The sequence below is a fragment of the Podarcis cretensis genome, assembly GCF_951804945.1.
Source record: "Podarcis cretensis genome assembly, chromosome: 1".
NCBI classification, from domain to species: domain Eukaryota; kingdom Metazoa; phylum Chordata; class Lepidosauria; order Squamata; family Lacertidae; genus Podarcis; species Podarcis cretensis.
Window position 1 is genome coordinate 74,683,719 of NC_137170.1, and position 22,511 is coordinate 74,706,229.

Sequence of the window (22,511 nt, forward strand, 5' to 3'; positions counted from 1 at the left end):
CATTTCGCTCCTTGGAGTTAGCCAGCATAAATGTTGCTCATTTCACATTTGTCGTATTTGTCTAAATTTGTCTAAATTGTGCTGTGATCAGATCAGCCTGACACCTCTTATATATGTACCGATTCGTGCTCAGCTAGTTGCATTCCATTAATTTACTCGGCATTTATATATTCCACCTATTAACTCTTGCTTTTTGATCAGTTTGCATTTGCCTGTGCTCATTGTAGCTTTTAACAGCTCTACTGTTGTCTCAATCAGCTTACATCCTAGTTAACACTGTATAATTGTAGAAGGACTTCTGAACCCTGGATCTTGAATGGCTGTTCCTGCCCCTGTTTAAAAACTCACATTAGCAAGGAAATAATACACAGTGATTAGAGACAAATTTCTACGGCCAACTCACATAAATGCTAGAATGAATAAATAATCGATGGTTGTTAGGAAGAATCCCTGCTAGGTGCCCTTTAACAACCTATGGATGTGATTAGGAGTGCAATGAGAAAAGAGAGGGTTCTGTTAACATGCTTCCATGCTGGTCTTCCAGGAAGCTCTTACAATGCAGACCCAGTTGAAGCAGAATTTATCATGTATAATAGATAAAAGTAATAGAATGGCATGCTGCGCTTTCTTGCTGTACACTAATGCTCTGTGCTATGCTAAAAGATCCCCCCAACTATTAGAGCAGTATGAAAAAGAAACAGAGAATTTATGATTATCTCCTAGTGACAGTCTTCCAAGTCCCCAGGGTTCGCACGTCAGACGCATGATCACGTCCCTTGCTTTACAAGGCTGCCACGAACATCTAAATAACACTGTCAGGATCGCAGAGAGGTCTGTCCATCAGGCAGTTCCAGCCTTGCATCCCAATTGGTGCTCACTCTGCCATGGAAATATGCCTTTCATAATCTGTTAGGAGTGTTTCTTGGGCTGATGCTTTTTACCATAACATAGCTAGAACTCTAGAACTTAATTGAGAAGAAATTGACTTTGTGGGTTAAATGAGCCAAAGATTCCTTTACCTTCCTTTAAAGAAAGAAAACAAAGATTTGATGTGTTGGAGTGGCATTTTCTCTTCTTATAATTGTTTTTAACAACAACAATGTAATAATATTTCATATGAAATTGCTTGCACCACTGTGCAAATAGAAGACATTTCTGCTCATGGGGGTATCATAAAGCCACTCTGGAAAGTCCCCTCATCTCTTAAAAGCAATTTCCCAGTGGAATGAGGGATGGAAGAAAGGTAGAAAAGTTGGCCACACATTAACATGGAAACCAAATCTTATGAGGAATTGTTGAGAGAGTTGGGTATGTTTAGCCTTAGTCATCTTCAAATTTCTAAAGGGCTGTCACACAGAAGATGGAGCAAGCCTGTTTTCTCCTGCTCCATAGGCTAGCACCCAAACCAATGGATTTAAGTTAAAAGAATGAAGTTTCCTGTTAGGAAGAACTTTCTGATAGTAAGAGCTGTTCGACAGTGGAACAGACTCCCTCAGGAAGTGATGGACTCTCTTTCCTTGGAGGTTTTTAAGTAGGATGCCCATCTGTCATGGATGCTTTAGTTGAGATTCCTGCGTCGCAGGGGGTTGGACTAGAAGACTCCACTATTCTATGATTCTACGTCTTCCAGGTCCTAAGCCTACTATTCTAGCCACCTGGTCAAGCTGGCTGTGTACTAGATTCTAGTAACTGGAAGATGTTCACCCATTGCATGACTTAAGATTTTGCATAGTACAAAGAAATAATGCACTACATTCCTAAACCTATGATATATGATCTGTATTGTGGTGCAGTAGGAGTTTAGTAGGAGCTGATATTTGTAATGCCTTTGGCAATGATTGGCTGAACTGCCCTGACATCAGAGAGCCAAGGCAGGAAGAAGGGCTTTGGTCTTCCATTTGTTGAACTGCTCTGTTCTTAGGGAGAGGCAGTGCATGAAAAAGGGACTAGGAGGCAAAAGGAGTATTGGCTTAGGAAGTAGGAGTGGCGGGCTTATGAAAACAGCAAGGCAAGGGAAACTGGTTGGAGCAGCTTAGCAAATGACGATTCAACAATGGGAAGTGATGCAGAGGAATGAGAGCAATTGAGGAAAAGCAAGATCAGGAAAACTGAAAGAGGGCAGAGGAAAGCTACACAAGGCCAGGAGCTGCAGAGAATGAGAAGGCATTTTTTTAATTTATTTTTTGAAGATAACAAGTCACATTTTTGGCTGTAGGCCAAAAAAAATTTGTAAATGCGTAGAATTTTCCTCCTTATACTAAAATGCAAATTAGTTCATAAAGTTAGATTTCTTATTATCTGCTTGACAGTGAATGTTCCCCTGTCAAAATAAAAGATATTTGCCTGATTTTTGATGTCAGGTGCTGGGCAGCTGGGCATGGTTTGGGGGAAATGGCCTGGCAGACCAAATTAGGAGCCCTGCCAGGCCTAATTAGCCCCAGGGGCCGGAGGTTCCACATGACTGTGGCATAGAATAGATGAGGAGCAGCCAACTCGTTCAGTATTGAGGGTTGCACAAAAATATGCCATGAAAGAAATAATAATGCTAACTTTCGTATTTGAGATCCATGCAGTTAACATAATTCATCTTGTTTGTAATTTTCCAAACTTTCAAAGCATTAATAGAAAAAACAACCAAATGGAAGTCTTGAAACTGCTTACACTTTTTTTAAAAAAACGACTTTGCCTCTAAATCCCCTCCCACTTCAAATTTCTCCCGCCCCTAGCATTTTCAGTTTGCCAAGCAGCTTCTTGAAAGTTACATCTGCAATCGATAAGTTTATGAGGAGTTAAGAGGCAGCAGCAGAATTTGCAGCCTCTTTTTAAAGAAATCCTTGACTGAAGGTCAATGAGAATTTTGATGTAAACTTCACTCGAGTCAGCATTTCACCAACAATTCACATTTTTCCCATTTCAGGTTATGTACATTATGTACAATGCTCTTGTCCTCTGCCACTATTTCCACATTGATCACAGTATACCGTAAATGGTAAGTTTGACACACATGATACATTCTTGGTTCTGCTCTAACTGGAAATGAATTGTTCAAAGCATTTGATAATGGAAGCTACTTACCAACTATTGCTAGATTGTGCTCCGAGCCACATGCAATCTGCAAAAGAAATGGGAACATAATGGTAAAGAGATGAGCTAGGCAACAAAGTTTATTGCTATCAGTGTAATCTGCACTGTCCGATTCTAAATCCAAATAAAATGGTGATGAAAAGAAAATCTGTGTCATTATATTTTGAGAATAACAGATTGCTTCCGTCGTTTGATATGCATCATTTAGGTTTTAACAGAGACAAACAGTTTCCAAAGGCAATTCAGCAAGATTCAAAGTCCGACTTTTGGATGTATTCCAAGTGAAACTGGAAGGAAGTGGTGTATTTTAAAAGTATGTTTTAATTATTTTTGTTATTATACTTCATAATAATTATAGTGATCTTCTCAATGCAAGGCAAACGCTTTAAAAAAAAACCACCCAAAAATAATTTTGTGCTTTTGGAATGCATTTTTAGTACAAAGGCCCATTTAATTTTTGAGCTGGCCAGAGGTACAGATGTTCCTGAGGAATAATTACATGTGATCTGCAACACAGGGATGGGGTGGGACGGCAACCTGCCAGATTGTATATCTTGTTTCTTAGAAGCAATATGGCACTACTCTTCTCCCCCAAAGACCATTATAGCTGCCATTCATTTTATTAGTAATAAAAATTCTGCTCCTTCAAAGGTCAGAGAGCTCACCAGGGGAAAACAAAAGTGTAACCCACTAATTATATAGTAAGATATGACTGAGTCTGACCTGATTTGAAATGAGACCATTCCACTTTATTTCTCCCCTCTCACTTTGATCACTCCAGATAAGGACAACATTAAAATAACATACCCATACAACATCAGAGCAGGTAAAGGGAACCTCCCATTTCCCTCTCATGAAAAGGTCCCACCTCTACAAGATCCAAGTCGTGAAACAAAATTCCAACTTCTGCAAATGATGAGCCTATCATTACTAATTAAGAAAAAGAGCAGGTTGCAAACATTCCCTTCATATTCAAGCCCAGAAAAACCACCAATGTATTCTGTACAAAGGAGGGCCACTAGGGACATGTATTAGGACTTGCTAGAGGGACAACCTCTCACCCAAGCTGATACAAGTAAATTGCTTATTGAATAAAGTGGTACCTCGGAAGTCAAACAGAATCTGTTCCGGAAGTCCGTTCGACTTCCAAAGCATTCGGAAACCAAGGTGCTGCTTCCGATCGGCTGCAATAAGTTCCTGCAGCCAACTGGAAGCTGCGGAAGCCACGGAAGCCGTGTCGGATGTTCCGGTTCCAAAGAACATTCGCAAACTGGAACACTCACTTCTGGGTTTGCAGCATTCGGGAGCCAAAACGTTCAACTCGCAAGGTGTTTGGGATCCAAGGTACAACTGTACTTTGGTCCAGGGCTCTACAGAAATCCAAATTACAACTGATTTTGATCTCATCTTCTAAGTAAACTGTTGCTTTAACTCTTGAACAACAACACAAGGGGGATGATCTGTATCAGGACAGGAGACAAAATTTTAAAGCCAGTGTTACAATCTAGATCAGAAGGGAGGCACTCCTCCAATTTCCTTTTTAAAGCCATTCACCATTGGTCAATTCCTTCCATGGCAGGATTCAAGTGTTATTTATCTCTCTGTGGGGCAGATGCACAGGTTTGCATCTACACAGAAATAGGGAAAACACTGTACAGAGTCAGAAAAACAGCAGAAGCCAGCCTCCTAAAGTCAAGCACTGGGGTGCAATGCTCATAAAGCTGCTTAGCTCAGAAGAATTCCAGCAACCTTCTGCTAGCTAGGGAGATGGAAAACCTGAACTAATCAGAAACAAGCGGAATTAAATTGCAATCTGTGATTGTAAAAAGTGGCTTTTTAACGAGTTTGAGTGCCACAATCAAGAGTATTGATAAGCAATAATTACCCCCAAGCAATCAAGCAATAAGTGCCACAATCAAGACTATTGATAAATATAAATATCGAACAAGGAGATGAGATCTCCTACTTATATAGTGCAATGCTGACATCTCAAATGGAACAGATGCATCTCTAGTTCAAAAGCACAGAAGTACGTACACACACACACACACATTTAATGGCAGCATCTGGAGAGGGCCCAAATGGGAATTGGGGTTTCAGTGGTTCCGGTACTACCTCAGGACCGAGTCCAGAAATTAGCACTTGGGAGGGTGCTTTTCAGTCCCATGGCAGTTGTGTTATGGGGTGCCATGTTGCAGGGCACTATTTTATCTCCAATGCTATTTACTGTATTTTTCACTCCATAAGATGCACCTGACCATAAGACGCACCTAGTAATTAGAGGGGGAATGCAAGGGAAAAAAATATTCTTTAAAAGGGAGCGCTGAGCAGAGCCTGTATGCATCCCAGGCTCTGCTCAGCGCTCCCTTTCACGAGCCTCGTGGAGCGTGTGTGCAGTGCTTGCAGGCTTTTCCCCAAGGAGGGAGAAGGACAGCCCAACAGTGATTCCCTCCTTGGGGGAAAGCCCCCAAGAGCCGCAGACACGCTCCATGAGGCTCTTTAAAGGGAGCTTTGGGGGGCTTTTCTGGGAGGTGGGGGGAGGGACCGATGGGCTGCCCTCTGTCCCTTCTCTCACCTCCCGGAAAAGCCAGCAAGAGCCGCACGCTCTTTAAAGGGAGTGCGGCTCTTGGGGGCTTTTCTGGGAGGTGAGGGAAGGGACTGAGGGGCTAAGCCAGAAGCTAGAACAGCGAGAGAGAGCGCTGCGCAGTGATCTCTCTCACTGTTCTGGCTTCTGGGATGGGAGCACAAAGCCTTATCAGGGCAGCGGGATGAAGGCTGCACTCAAGAGGCTTTGCGTGGCTATCCCTGAAGCCAGAAGAGCAAGAGGGAGGAAGAGTGCGCAGCAATCCCTCTTGCTCTTCTGGCTTCAGGGATAGCTGCGCAGCCTGCATTCACTCCATAAGACTCACACACATTTCCCCTTACTTTTTAGGAGGGAAAAGGTGTGCCTTATAGAGCGAAAAATATGCTAATGTCTATATGAAGCTGCTGGGCATGCTCGTTAGGAGTTTTGGGGCAAGTTGCCATTCAAACACTGATGTTACTCAGATCTGTTTTTTCACAACATATGAATTGTGTGGCTTGAATCCTGGTAAAACAGAGTCTCTGTGGGTGGGTAATTCAAGAGATCATCTGCACTAGATGAGGCTGTACTCTCCCTGAAGGAGCAGATATATAGTCTGGGGGTGCTTCTGGAAACAGTTCTGTCACCAGAAGCCAAGGCAGCTTCAGTAACTAGAAGTACCTTTTACCACTTGTGCCTGGTACAATATCACTGCGTTCATCCTCTGAGCCAAAGGTAAGACCCATGTTGGCTTTTGAAGCAAAAGGCTAGAAAAAGTTGAGCACTGGGCAGCTGACTTAGGGCAGAAGGAGTAAAAATAGCCTCCTCTGTTTCTGTCCCTTCTCCTTTTCTGTCCAAAAGCATACTGGTCTGCACAGCAATTCAGGTACCTTAACAGGAGAAGCCTATACATGTCTACTCAGATGCAAGTCTTCACTTGCACATACTGGCCTGCAGGATTGATTTCAAGCAAAGGCTTGACTAACAGTGCAAGAAACCGTATCTTAACCATGGCATTTGGCAAAGCTTCAGAAGGCACCTAACCATTTTGGAATCTGTGCTGTCCACTTGCAATGGCCAACCTTAAAAAGGATTCTTTACATTTCCACAGAAACAGAGGTGCTTTCCCTTTTTGCCCTGTCACCACCTTTTCAACCCCTTTGTACATGCCCCATGGACCAGTTATCTTTAGAAGCACCTAAAGGACGTATGTGTGTCATTAGGGAAGTGTTAGAGTAATAAATAAGAATTCAATTTTTTAAATGGAACTCCTGAGTTATTTATGTCTCTTCAGGGACTTAGGTACCAGAAGGGTTATTACTAGCATCATAAATTTTAGATGTTTCCCTGCAGGCTGTATGCTGCAGGATCTTTTGAATAAGGAGTAGAACTTGAAGATCTCAACTTGGGAGTGGAGATGTAAGTTGCTAGTTCTCATAGTTATATAACTATGACAACCCCCTTTCATAATATGTGTACTAAAAGATCAGAAAGCAAAGGGGAAGAATTGCTAGTGGTCAAGCGTGAATGTTTTTTCTTTACGTGGATTAATGGGAGCAAAGGACAAAGGGAAAGGATTTGCAGTGCAGGAAATTATGTTTTTCCCCTCTGTCTTGGGCTCTACCTCACTATCACACAGTTGGGCACAGAGTTGCTCTCTGCTACCATCCGACTCCCACCTGGCAAAGGGGAAAGGGTGCATCTCAGGTTCAGTCTCCAGCTGAGAAGAGGACTCCTGTCTAAAACCCCAGAGAATCACTGCTGGTCAGTATAGACAATATTATATATGTGCCACTTTGTGCATCTAATGAAGAGGGCTTTAGTCCACAAAAACTTCTACCATTTTTAAGGCACCACATAATTCTTCGTAGATTTTGCTGCAACAAATTAATACCAATACCCCTCTGTAAAAGTGTAGACAACAGTGAGCTAGAAGAATGTAGTGTTCAGCTCAGTCTAAGGCAGCTTCCTATGAGGTATCTTGCTATATGAACAATCTCCATTTTAGCCCTTATCCTCTACCCCGGGCCACATCTTCATTACTAAGCTTCATGTCCTCCACAACTTCTGTCTGTAAGTTATCTGTGAGAGATTTGGATCATGCCCACGGTTGGTAACCACACCAATTAAGTTCTACCTGTGCTTTAAAATGATGCTTATGCAGGAGTAGTAGTTGCACAAGTACATGGATCAGGATGTGCAATCAAATGTGGACCATGTGGAAAGCAATGCAATGTAGTTAAACAGCATCAAAGCTTGGGTGCTTGTTTCAGTTTGTGCTTTGAGTGTGCATTTACGTCTGAGGCTCAAGAGCCAGCAAGTTATGAGCAAAAGCCCAAAGTGGCCGCTCATTCAAATGGATGGTCACCTGGAAGTAAGATCAAAGCATTCAATGGTGTTTACTTCCCAAGCAAATGTGTGAAAGGCTGCAGCCAAAGTACACAATTTTGTTATCTAAGGCACAAATTTCTGCACATTAGTGCCACATTTAATTATAGTTACCAGGAGTTCAGAAAGGATCCACAATTTATAAATCCCCTGGAATATTTGGTGGTGCAGAACTCTTTGAGTTCTGACAAACTAGTTGTGTTGGTGCAAGTATTTTCTGATTGTGCAAATGGACTTACCCTCCTTCTCTTCTCCCTGCACACCCTCTGTGCCCTTCCCAAATCTGCTCTGGGTGATTGGGGCCCCCGTTAACAAATTAAAGGGATGTGCAGGGGTGCAAGGAGAGAGATGAGGGAGGAGACGTTCTGTTGCACACCCCAAATTCATTGACACTAATGGAACTACTTCATTGGACACCACCATTTATTTTTTAATTTACATTTTATTTTCCTTCAAAGAATACTTAGGGGCATCTCAGTAACTCTAAATCACATAATAAACATAAATTCATATTTCAAAGATGAAATATTTCCACCTTTATTGTGGCTCTTTCACCACAACCTCACCAAAGCACTTTACAAACAGCAGCTAATGATGTTTCCTTTGTTATAATCTGTCAGGGCAAGAGGAAGAAATCTGACACTCCTCTTGTTCCTCATTAAAATACACTACCACCCTGCAGTCCTGCCCGGACATTATCTAGTAGTACCATATATGTTTTGTGGATCTAATAGAAATAAGTGCATTGTGTTTGTCTCCCTCAGTAAAAGTCAGCACCAAATTCAGGAGCCAAAGGAACGGAAGTCATTGGAATGGAGAGTATGACCATTTCAGTATCAAGAGAACACATGTACAGTTTGAAAGTTAAAGGTAAAGGTAAAGGTACCCCTGCCCGTACGGGCCAGTCTTGACAGACTCTGGGGTTGTGCGCCCATCTCACTTAAGAGGCCAGGGGCCAGCGCTGTCCGGAGACACTTCCGGGTCACGTGGCCAGCGTGACATCGCTGCTCTGGCGAGCCAGAGCCGCACACGGAAACGCCGTTTACCTTCCCGCTGGTAAGCGGTCCCTATTTATCTAATTGCACCCGGAGGTGCTTTCGAACTGCTAGGTTGGCAGGCGCTGGGACCGAGCAGCGGGAGCGCACCCCGCCGCAGGGATTCGAACCGCCGACCTTTCGATCGGCAAGCCCTAGGCGCTGAGGCTTTAACCCACAGCGCCACCTGCGTCCCACAGTTTGAAAGTTACCAGAGTGCTAATCCCACTTCTCTGGGGCTGAATCCTACAGGCTTCATTAGCAATAAGCAAACAGATGATGAAACCATATGGGATCATGCACCACCCCATATGCCTGCGTCCCCACCAGCGCTGGCACTGGTAATATGTGAGATCCTAGCAATCCCATCATTTGTTTATCTAACAAGATTTGTATACCACTTCTTTAAAAAAAAAACCCACTAACTTTACATTAAGTAATATAAGGTTTCATCCACCCCTGCCATTCCAGTCATATAACAGAACTTCCCTCTCTTCCCCTGAGCCCCGCACACCCTCAAGATCTGCTCCAGAGGGTTCTAGGACCCTCTCTAACATATTTTGGAGACAAGCAGGGAGAGGGTGATGAAGTCCCATTGTATGAGCAGAATGCCACTCACAGCGCATTAGATACAACCCACAAAGTATTGTTTTACAACATGGTTCAACTAGCTAAATGCTACTAGAGTGGAATCTGGGCACACAGCAGTGGTAACTATGCCATCCCAGGTAATGTATGGACTAAGGTATATTTATTTATTCGCCGGCGTATTTGCACCACCCTTCAAAGAAATCCCTAGCATGACGCACAACAAAATCAAAATGCATTAAGACGGGCCAACCAAATAAAAACAGCATACTAAAAATAATATTCTCAAAGCAGGCGTGATTCTGGGGAGAGCATTTGGTAATCACAGTGTTGGTATTTAAACACCTAAGAAGGTATTTTCCTCTGTTACCACCCACCACAGCTTGGTAGAGCCTCTACTGAAGATTTTACTGCCTGGAGAAACAGATGGGTAAACCTTTTGCAAACTGACTTTTAGAGGGAGGAATGGAACAGTTTCACAAAATGAATAGCATGCCCTAAAGATATATGTAATGCCCCTGGGCATCTATATGCAATGAAGATATTCCTTAATAATTTTGTTACACTAAATCACAATGTGCAAGAGACAGCAGTCCTGTCCATTCTATTCTTCTCTAGTGCATAGCTTAAAAAATAAATAAATCGCAGTCTGATGAGTAGATCAGAATGTATTACAAACGTAAAGATGAATGACCACTCTTCTTTTAATACATGGCTATAGTACCAATAAGAGAAAAGAGAAATTAAAAGATTATCTAATGATATATTATCTAAAGGCTGGAACCTTTTATCAAAGTTTCCAATTTACATTTAGTCACAGGTATCTTAAAATCCCACTGCCAGTTCTTTTTTTTTTTTTGGCAACATAACCAGACAGCCCAGAAAAATATTATATTCTCTCTGGGTTTAGAAGTCAAAAGGGAATGATAAGTAGTAACAGAGACTTGCAAATCAGTAAAAATCAACGCTTATGTAACACTGCATAATCATTTTCTCCTGCTGCTCCCTCATGCATTTGATTAATGTATTGTACCATTGATTTGCACTGTTTGACATATCTCAGCTACATTTTGTATGCATAATTCCACAGATAAAGAAAAAGTAGTGAGAGTTTAATTAGAAAAACTGTCAGTTTTAAAGAATCAAAGATTTAAAACTTTCTGGATCACATCAGTCTTGATAAGCAGAAGGCAACTCGTCAAAAACCCAAGTCACCTGCAAGCTAGCAACAGATCAAATGCACATTGCCAAGAACATATTTTTAATGATATTAAGTATATTTCAAGATTCATAAACTAATAGGGTATTTCAGGACAGTGGGATACTGAAAAGGTTTGCAAGTGGTTACAAAAGCTAATATAATTTATTCAGTTTACCGGGAAATTGGGGAATTGGAAAATATCTATAAGGTAAACAAAATATACTATTTAAATAATCACATGGTATCCAGAAAAGCAGTTCCGTTAGTACAAGGACCTCGGCTGTGCAATAGAATTACCCCTTGCTCTCCTATCCCCACACATCCCTAAAACAGTTCTGGGTTTCCCCCAACTCCCAGGAGCAGCTTTTTGTGGGGGGTGAGGAAGGGAGAGGAGAGAGAAGAGAAGTTCCATGGAGCAAATGGATAGAACCTATGGAATCAGATTATACATCAATATTTAGCAAATTATATATCTTCTTGTCCAAATGATGTGTATATCATACTCCTTTTACGCACATGCCACATTTCCTCTTCGCCATATACTATGCTGTTCCATTAAGCCATTTCAGAACCACACCTTAATAATGAGCCATAGATGTGTGAACTCTCCTGGAGACCATTTATGGACTCCCATACTGCAGAAACTGAACAAAAATGCATTTCTGGTTTCAAGACCTCGTTTCAAGAACTGTGGCTTTGTGTAAGAAAAAGCATCAGTAATGACTGGCAAGCAGAGGGGAGTTCTCATACTTCTCCAGGAAAAGTAGAAAGAAAAATCACAGAGTGGACTGTGCTTGTTATCTAGCACATTCTGTGGTAGGTGAAGAGGCTACTGTGCTCTCCTGTCATTCCTAGAAGATACTGGCATTTTTCAAACTGGTTCAGTGGTCAGAGGATCCCACTAGAACTGCAGTGTTCAAGGTTCAAATCGCCACCTAGCCATAAAGTTTATATGGTGAATTTGAGCCTAGTCCCCAATTCAACCTATTTCATTGCCCTGTGCTGGAAGGAAGGAAGGAAGGAATTTATAATAAAACTGAATGAAGAAAATTTTAAAAATGAACTACTAAGAGTGTCTTAGCTTATTGTTTTAGTAATAAGGCCATCAAGGGAAGCCTGGAACATGTAATTCAATATTACATATGTTAGAAAGAGTCCACAGCTATTTCATTTTGCAAACAGGATGGCAGCAGCAAATCAATTCAATTCAAAGTGCCACAAACTGGATCGTGCCAGAGGTGATGTATTTGGAACCAGAGACAGGATACTAGCAAAGATTGTTAAAGAACCTATCGACAAACTGTATGCGCTGTTCCCACAGACAATTAAATTGCTCAAGCTGCTTTTTCAGCACAAAGAGCCTATGAACATGCAGGCTGCAACCAGCTGTGATGAAGCTATCTCAAGTGCTGGCAAAGATGCTTCATTAATTTTCCAGGGATGTGAGAATAATGACAATCTTCCAGAAACATTACAGCCACTGATAGTTGTTTCCAGAATCCCAAAGCACATTTGTTTGCTGGGTTTTCTGCATCCCAGATGAGAAAGAAACAGACCCTTAAGGAATCAACCTGATGCTGTCAAGTACCACACTGTGGCGAAAGGAATGTACTCAGGAGTTTGTTCACAGTTTTCATGAAGTGAAACTGTAACCTGTATTCAGAGTTGCTGTTCTATTTGATACTCAGGGCAGAGAACAAATTCAGCTTCTCATAAATAGATACTCTGCAGAAGAAATCCCCCAGTGAACAACTACAACACAAGATTGTGGCCACACTGTGCACTGAAACCATGCAGTCCTAAGATCTATTGATGTACTCCATACATTTTTTGTCCTGGACCCAGATGAAAAGTCCTCAAATGCAGAGACAGATTCACCCACCAAACTTTTCCATGTGGATCTCCTGTCTCCATCTCCTCACTTGAACCTGAGGAGGCACCTAAGCTGCTAGACTCTTATGACTGGACCATAAACTCTTCAGAGAAAATACCCAAGGAACCCCCTCAAAGTTGTGCACGCAGCTTGAAACCAGGTTGCTTGGAAGAAGCCAATGGCTGCAGAACAAAGTACTGGTCTATTAACTTGCCAGATGCAACACTCAAGGGATGAGACTTTAATCTTCACTACCTAGGCAGGGCTAAAAAGCTCTGGTAGTTGTTCCAGGACAATGTTGAGACGACAAGACTTCCAGTCATGATCCTGAACCTGAATCAGCACCTTGGTCCAGACTATTTCAGAGCCATGCTTTAAGAAAGTATTCATCTGATAGATATGGTCAAGAAAAACACATCTAAAATCCAAAGCTCAGAGGGAAACCAGCAGAAGTACATTCTGCAACTTGAACACACAGGAAATAGAAAGCCTCTGTTCACAGAAGAAATGCAAAGTCAAATGTATTAAAGAACTCTGTGCAAGACTGCCATCCTCCAGTACAATCAAGAAGGCTGAATTAGCAACATATACAAGTTGGATGGCAAAAACATAGATACCACAAACTGGACCATGTATCAAGGTAAACCACTTCAAAATGTTTATTATTATTATTATTATTATTATTACAAATTTCTGTGCATAATTTCTTATAGTACTATTGATTATTAATTAATTTGCATTGTATTATTACACCGTAGCTTCATATCTTAAAAAAACTTGTGTTTGGTTGCTGTCTTTGACTCTGCCATGGAAACAGCTCCTGGTATGCAGTGCTCTGCTCTGACTTTTTACTTGTCAGTTCTTCAACATCTGGAATTAATTCTTTCATGCAGGTCTCAGTCTGTAGCTACCAATGGCCCATCATTACACTTAGTCCTTATCATTTAATTAGATATAGTGTCCCAGGCCATCACCTTTATATAAGGACATTCATCTCAAAGCCAGGTCTTTAGCCTTGCCTTCAGTCCTACTTATGATATTCCATATTCTCTTGGGAGGTGGAGGTTAAAATAAAAATTCTGATCTGCTTCTGAGTTGCTCTGTGCTGTCTGCTTCCATTTGTACTTCAAGTTCAATACCACTTTCTATAAAATAAAGCTCTGAGTACTCCATTCGCTATAAACAGAATCCAAAAACAGCTCTAACTCCCCCTCTTTTGACCAGAGTGGATGAAATTTGCAGGCACAAAAGCCCTACCAGAGAGGATAAATTCTGCCAAATTGTACACAGGAGTTTACATGCATGGCCCATTTAAAGGTTTGGTTATTTTAACTATAACTTTTTCATTCTCTGCCATAATTAGATGTGATTTGCAGGCATAGTCACCCCTTCTGTGGAGGTGATGCTTGCCCAATTTCAGAATGCTAGCTGCTGTGGCTCTCCTGTAAGGGCAAACTTTAATCTTTGGGGATAAGTACAACAGGAATCGGGGCGGGGGGTTAGGAGAAAAGAGCATGGATCCCCAGGAAAACCTATTATCCCTGAGAGGCAGTTTATTAACTCTGTTACTCACATGTCCCCAACAACAGTAAAATATTGGGGTAATGTGATATTAACCCAAATGAAGCATTGTATTTTGGAAAGCACATGTATCCACATGCAAAGGAACTTGCAGTGAACATTTGATAAATTATAAATAGATTGTCCTGAACAGACTTAGGAGCCTAAGGGCTATTGTTTTTCCCTTTTCATAAGCACCAAGCCATGATGATGGGATGTGACATCCTTGCAATGTTCGCTTCTCACTGCATGATCCTAAAAACAAATTGTTTACAACAAAGGGATGACAATATTATTGTATCCTACATACAGATGTGCGTGGCAGAGAAAACTAATAAGATTACACTGAGTCAGAATTTCCAATTTGAAGAACAATTGACACACTGGTGGGGTGGGGGATGTATATTGTGTGAAAACCACATCAAAAAAAGCCCCATCTGCAAATCTCTTGACTTTCATCATCCCCAATATGGAAGATAAAGAAAATGTGAAAACAATTTCTCTCTGTGCTCTAAGCTGAACATTTCAGATCAAACTTTGCTTTTTCTTCACACTTCAGCTGCCTCAGACTATATCTCTTTAATACTCAGGAAGACAGTTCCCTAAATCAATAAGCAATGGTACATGAGACACAAAAATCTCTGTTTTTAAAGATATGCTGGCCCACGAGGGAGGGGGGACCTAACAAACTACAAAAGAGACAGCTCGTGTTTGTGGCACAAAAATGCCCAAAAATAGAATAAATGAAAGCTGACAACTATTAGCATGTGATTCTCAAAGGTATTCAGGGTAAACTGAATTAAGGTCCCACAGAGATCCAGAACTGAGGCAATATTAAAGGCCATTCCAGAATATTAAAGGCCATTCTACACATTATGGGCCAGTAAACCCGTGTTTGTTCTTAAGCGCATACTTGACCAAGAGCTGTAGCCAACACTGGCTCTCCAGTGCATGATTCCAAATGCTATATGGATTTTCAGATATGTGTACAATTAAAAACATAAGCAGTCCCTGTTATATTAACCATATGTGAAATGATCAGAGCTACTGACAAATACAAAAAATGGTGAAAATGAAGGGAAAAATCAAACGTCATTTCCCCACCACCATCTTTTTTTTTTAATAACCAGTAAGTAAGAATAGTTTTGTGTTCTGTGTACAACATACATGTAGAATGTAAAAATGGCCTCCTACCCTGCTCAAATATGGTTTAAAGTTCCTACACAGTTACAGGCTCCACATCAGAAAATCTTCTGAGGCCAATATTTACAAATTCTTTCAATGTCTTATCGTGATCTTTATACATTTATACTCTTATTAATACCTATAGCACCCTTTAAATATTTATATGTAGCACCTTTTATACATTTATACACAGTGCACATTATACACATTATATGTTTACTTGCTTACTCTGATGTAACAGTCAAACAAAGACAGCTCTTAATCTTTATTGCCTTTAAATAAACTATTTGTTTTTAAATATGTACTCGAATACAAACAGCAGGCACATCCAAAAAGTAGATCGTGATCTACTGTTAGATCACAGGATGTCTGTGGTAGATCACTGGCTCCCTCCAAAGAAGCTGTCCTAAAAAAAGCTCATTTTTTGGCCCTGCACCCCCCAAAAATGGGGCTTTCCTTCTCCCTAAAAAAATCTCAACAACTTTGACCTGAACCCCCAAAAAGGGGGTAGATCACTGCCAGTTTTTAACTCTGTAAGAAGATTACGGTCTCTTGGGAGCTGGCCACCCCAGACATACAGTAACTATACTCATTGCCACCTATGACAACTTTAAATATTTCCAAACGTTGCTTTTCTTTTTAGCAGATTGCTACTTCCTGTTTCCTGACTGTCTTTCTAAAACAATAAAAAGGACCTATGGCAGGTGCTTGTGTTTACCCCAGCTGTTTTCTCTGTTGTACTAGACCCGTAAACATAACAATAACCAGCCTGCCCCGCCTTCCAGTGATATAAAGCAGCTGGTCAAACTAAGGCCATTAAGCATGAAGCGCACTGAACTATAACAGGACATAAACTGGCACCAAGCTGAGCAACATTCTAAAGGTAAAGGTAAAGGTACCCCTGCCCGTACGGGCCAGTCTTGACAGACTCTGGGGTTGTGCGCCCATCTCACTTAAGAGGCCAGGGGCCAGCGCTGTCTGGAGACACTTCCGGGTCACGTGGCCAGCGTGACATCGCTGCTCTGGCCAGAGCCAGAGCCAGAGCCAGAGCCGCACACGGAAACGCCGTTTACCTTCCCGCTGGTAAGCGGTCCCTATTTATCTACTTGCACCCGGAGGTGCTTTCGAACTGCTAGGTTGGCAGGCGCTGGGACCGAGCAGCGGGAGCGCACCCCGCCGCAGGGATTCAAACCGCCGACCTTTCGATCGGCAAGCCCTAGGCGCTGAGGCTTTAACCCACAGCGCCACCTGCGTCCACCTGAGCAACATTCTAGGGCTCTCCAAGTATTCATTTGGGCAATCACGTCCCAACAGCCATGCACAATATTCTGATTTTATTTCATATCATTGACACAAACTTATCACTTCTGTAGAATAAACTGTGGTTGCTGTACAAAAATTACTCCTCTCTCTTCAGATTTTAAGAGTAATATTCTTCTCTTTCTACTGTTGATGCCGCCAACACCATTATTCCATTTTAGACTGTAAGCCTTGTAGGGTAACTACTTATGCAGGGAGACTGAACTTTTGTTCATATAAATCAGGGGTGTCCAACTTCCAAGAGACTGCGATCTACTCCCACTCAACAAGAGTTGAGCTTTTCTTCTTTTTTAATCGTGTGATCATGCGATCAACCGGTTAAACAGGTTCAACTGACTTTCTCTCAAAAAGTAGGCAAAGGGTTTTATTATTTCAGCAGTAGGAATCGAAATAAATCTCAAATTCATTTTCAGTTGTCAGTGACCATTATCATGAAAGAGAGAACACCTTCACATTTCCTCAATTTTCCACATGCCACTATTTGTGTGTACCGGTGGAGCAGATATGATTATTCCTTCATTAGTCATCACCATGGATCACTAATGATAGTACAGTCACATAACAAAGCATCCCAAACAAACTTGCCAATAATAGTACCATTTTTGCATGAGGTGTGCAGTACAAGCCAATAATTAAGAATGACAGTACTTGGTTGTGAAACAATACTACTACTACTACTACTATTATTATTATTATTATTATCATCATCTAGACTTCTTAGTCACTTGTTACCCAATGGTCTCCAAGTGACTTGCAACACATTTAAAAACAAACATCAATAAATACCATTAAGAAATGCATGTGCATCACCTACAATCTATACACACAGAGACACCTCACAAAAACCACAGGAGGTATGTATTAGGAGCATCTAATATAGACATTTTCAAACATAATATTTATCCTGCTGTAGAGTGGCTAATTCACTTAAACATGTCTTATATGAGAAGCTCATGTAAGAGCTTAATACATTTATGCTTCTAGGTGTGGACCAATAGGATTTAGATAAGTGGGCTGTATACAACTATGTTTTACTGAAATAGACCCACTGAAATTAATAGACCTAACTTAGTCATGTTCAATAATTTCAATGGTTCTGCACTGAAAAAGTAATAGAGTTTAGTGCTCACATTACTCTGCAGATTACCCAGCACATCAGGGATGGAAAATATCTGTGGCCCTACTGATACCGTTGGATTCCAACTCCCATCAGTTTCAGCCAGCATGGAGCATGTTGGAGGATTATGGGAGTTGTAGTTAAGCAAAACCTGGAAAGCCACAGGTCCCCCATCCATCCTTTACAGCAAGTTCAGGCTTCCTTGACATAAACATATTTAATGGCTTAAATATAAGAAATGCATTTAACACTGCAGGATTTCTATAGACCGCAAGCATGGCAAAATGTCTTAACATTCAATCTGTGCTGCTACCTAACTTCACCCACTTCAATGGGACTCTAGCAAACGCCCTATTAAAACCAATAGAGGCTGCTGGTGTGATCCCACCACATACAAAGATATTGCTATGATATGTAATGATAAATTAGTGTTGCTTCACTGCATAGCTTCATAAATGTTATCACAAATATATTTGCTGTTAATAAAGAAAGTGACAAAAATAACAATATTTATCTTGTGGTCAGTGTCTTTAGATGCAATAGGTATGTAACCATAGCTACATTCACTCCAAATCTGTGGTAAAAATGTTTCCTTTACTAGTTCCCAAAAGTTGTCTCCCTCCTCTTAAGACACCCATGTTATGCAAAAATCTGGCAGTTTTGGAGAAAACATAATTACTCTTAGACAAAGCTGGACTTATTGTTGCAAGCACAGAAATGCAGTAAAGCCAGTAAAATATGAAGAACTGCAGAGGAAAAATTAGAATGCCTCAAAATACATCATCCCATTTTGAACTCCACCTGGTCAGAATGTGTGTGCCCCTGTCCAAAAATAAAAATAAAAATATTCCAAGTAACTCATGGGGCTTTTTAACGGCTCAGCATAAGAGCTTCCCATAGATCAGGGATGTCCAACTTGGCCAGAGTTGAGATTTTTTTTCCCCGGGGGTCAAAATATCGACCAGGGATATCAACCAGCAGGATGCCAAAATTTGAATGCCAAAATTGGTACCTACTTAAAAGATTAAAGATGATGTGGGCTACCCATACAACATGTATTATTGGGCAGCCATTCAAACAGAGTTAAATCAATCAATCAATACATGTGGGGAATGTAAAGGTTTAAAAGGAGAGGCTTCATGTTTCAAAGGCCCACTGAACATTTGGATGCATGAGAGCTGAGCTGTGGGGGCAGTCTGCCACATAAACTTCCTCAAGTTCTCTTCACCCTATAATGTCAGGGGTAGTCCACACAGCGTATTCTAGAAGCCGTTGAATTACATCAACTTCCCTCAGCCGCAGGAGTATGACAAATGGGACGGGGTGAAGGGACCTAGAGTCCAAGAGCATTGTAAGGTACCACATTGGCTAACCTTGATATATGCCTCTACAGCAGAAATATTACTTACTCCTCCCATTGCAAGAAATTCCTCCCACTCTACAAAGAATGTGGCAATGGCTTGGATTCAGACTTAGGCATACTTAATCAATGAAATCAATTAAGCTAGTCAGGACTAAATCGCCTCACTGATTTCAATGAGTCTCTTATCATGACCAGGTCTGGTTCCAAATCAACATGTGTGCTTTTGTGTTAACCTACCTGACTTCTTCTGATAATACTCAGGGCTTACCAGTGAATACCTTGACCCACAATACAATGTTTTCTGTTCTTATTTAATAGAATAATTAATGTCCGGTGTTGCGTCCAAATATAAGGAAAAGGAAAAGAGAGGAATGGACCACAATATGAAAGAAGCTTCTTCATCCTGCTAAACAAAGATGGGAGTATCTGCTGCTATGTTATGGAAATGCTTTGCATAAGCTGCAGTATCTGTGAAGCACAACCCATATGATGCAGAAGAGGGTGGGTTTTTTTCCTGCACACACAGTACACGCACAAAAGAAGCAGTTTCCCTGGCAACCAAGCCGCAGTGAAATTTATCAGGACAGCTTCTCACCCTCTACATATTATTGGATAACATCGTATGGATCAGCTGACACCTAGTGTCTGGTCTGAATGCTGCTGCATGAAACCATTTCCTAGGCACACTGTAGCAGGCAATTAGAATATTTTCCTCTTTCAGGATGACATACACTAATAATCATTAACACTCTCTCTCAGCCACACACCCACACACCACTGCCATCCATTTCTAAAAGCAGCAAATACCATTCCTACATTTTCACTTCTAGTCGGGTAAAAATTCTTTAAAAATCGGTTGAAAATGAAAGAAAGATAATGAAACTATAACAAACATTCTAGAAGAAACGGATGCTACGTCAACATATGCTGAAGTACTTTACAGCCATGTTTGTTTTGACAAAATGGCACTATCCTAGGGCTGGCATTCAGCATTCATCCCTGCTAGCACAGCATCCCCTGCACAGAGTTCTGTTGATGGAAGGAGGGGCTGGATTTTGCCTGCACCCCCTTGTGCTCTCTGCAAATCCAGTGTAGGAGGTGATGCTGAGTTCTGCAAGCGGGGAAAGGGGGAATTGGCAAGAGCCACTTTCAATCCTCTCCACCAGTGAGATACCTCCATTGGATCAAAAGCTTCCATCTTCAGCCATTGGTGTCAACACATTGGGAGGAGGAGTCATAGAGTGATGCTAGGGTGAGGGAGCCGAGTGTAATTGGAGTTGTGCCTCAGAACAGGCTTGTTGGAGGCACCACTCCTTTTGTAGGGACACAAGTGGCACTGTGGTCTAAACCACTGAGCCTCTTGGGCTTGCTGATCAGAAGGTCGGCGGTTCAAATCCCCGTGATGGGGTGAGTTCCCATTGCTCTGCCAGCCTAGCAGTTCAGAAGCATGCCAGTGCAAGTAGATAAATAGGTACCACTGCGGTGGGAAAGTAAACGGAGTTTCCTTGCACTCTGGCTTCCGTCACGGTGTTTCGTTGCACCAGATGCAGTTTAGTCATGCTGGCCACACGACCTGAAATCAGTGCCGGATTTACATATAAGCTAAACAAACTATAGCTTAGGGCCCCACTCTCTTGGGGGGCCCAAAAAAATTAAGGGGGGGACTGGATGTACATTTCCAAAATATAAGATAAAAAACAAATAAAATAAAACCTACATACAGCAACAGTGTTTTGTGTTGTGTAGGCTCCTATGATGTAAGTAATGGGCCCCACCTGCTAGCCTGCACCCTAAAATATCACATATACAGGGCCCCATTACCTTCAGTAGCTTAGGGCCTCATCAAACCTAAATCTGGCCCTGCCTGGAATGCTGTCTGTGGACAAACGCCAGCTCCCTTGGTCTGAAAGTGAGATGAGCGCCGCAACCCCATAGCCACCTTTGACTGGACTTAACTCTCCAGAGGTGTTTTACCTTTTACCCTTCTGAAGACTTCAGCTGCATGCACTAATGTCACGGTCTGGTTCACGGGTGATCGAAGTCCCGGCAGGGGATGTCAGGACCTGGGGCAAGATGGTGGGGTGGGAGCAGGAACAGGGGTCCAGAAGCCAGGATTCAGGAAGCCATGGGTCCAAGGGTCAGGAAGCAAGGAGTCACAAAGTCATGGGTCCAAGGATCAAGAAGCAGGGAGTCAAGAAGCTGAGGTTCAAGGATCAGGAAGCAAGAAGCCAAACGCAGCAAGGCAGGAAGCGTGTTGCTGTGGCAAAGAGCTGAAGAGAAATGCTGACCTTATAACCCTTCCCGGCTCCTGCCACCAGGTGCTGTGAGTTACCAATTGGCCTCACCTGTGAGGCCGTGTCTTGCCTCTTCAGAACAAACTTAGGAAGGCCCCACTCCTGCAAAGTCCTATTGGTCACAGGGCCTGGCTCCTGCACACACACCTGACATTTAACACAATGGAGGAGGGAATACCAGACACAAGTGAGGGGGGGAGGCAGGGGCTGAGGACAGAGCTGGAATCTCACCTCAAACCAGGTTTGCTGGAGGCACTGCCACTACTCCTTCGTCCCTTTCCTTCATGATAGTTCATCACAGGCTCCATGGAAAAGGGGCAGCAGTGGCAGAGTCTGGGCGCCTCTCATGCCATTTCCACACTGTGAGAGCAAGCTGCATCATGCTGCTGGTGTGGCGCTAGTGAGCAATTGCCTGACAGAAAGAGTAGAGAGCACCATCATTTATGACATGGTGCCCTCTACTCTACTGTGCCCCCAGAGAAAGTATGAGAAAATGTTTAAGCGACTTGCCTGAACCCTAGCAATTACATTTGTTTCATAGAATCATAAAATTGTAGAGTTGGAAGGGGCACTATGGATCATCTAGTCTGACCCTCTGCAATGTAGGAATCACAACAAAAGCAGACCTGGATTCAGTTCCCTGTTACTGTAACATGGCATAAGTCACTTATATAAATCTATATTTAGCTACTTCAGAACAGGAGACTTGACGGTATTTTTTAATCCAAGCAAAAATAGCTATTGTGCCTATTTTGTGCTGAAAAGTATATTCAGAATATATGTGTGTGTCAAGGCAGAAATAGCAAGAAAAAGCTGATCACTTACAAACACTTCCTTTCCCTATAACCAGTACTTGAGCGAGACAAGTAGAGAAACAGAAGGGAAGTACATTAACTTTCATCTATTTAATCCCGCCATGGCCATGCCATTTCATATCTGGC

The 22,511-nt window shown here is 42.0% G+C and overlaps 1 protein-coding gene across 5 annotated transcripts in view; it reads right to left on the minus strand.

Moving 5' to 3' along the window:
- Positions 1 to 22,511, minus strand: part of SERGEF (secretion regulating guanine nucleotide exchange factor) — a 107,104-nt gene that overhangs the window by 40,307 nt on the left and 44,286 nt on the right. For all 5 annotated transcript variants that reach the window (XM_079966710.1, XM_079966712.1, XM_079966711.1 and 2 more), the window contains exon 10: positions 3,076 to 3,112. In XM_079966710.1, coding sequence (XP_079822836.1) covers positions 3,076 to 3,112 — 37 coding nt within the window. The remainder of the gene's footprint in view (positions 1 to 3,075; positions 3,113 to 22,511) is intronic.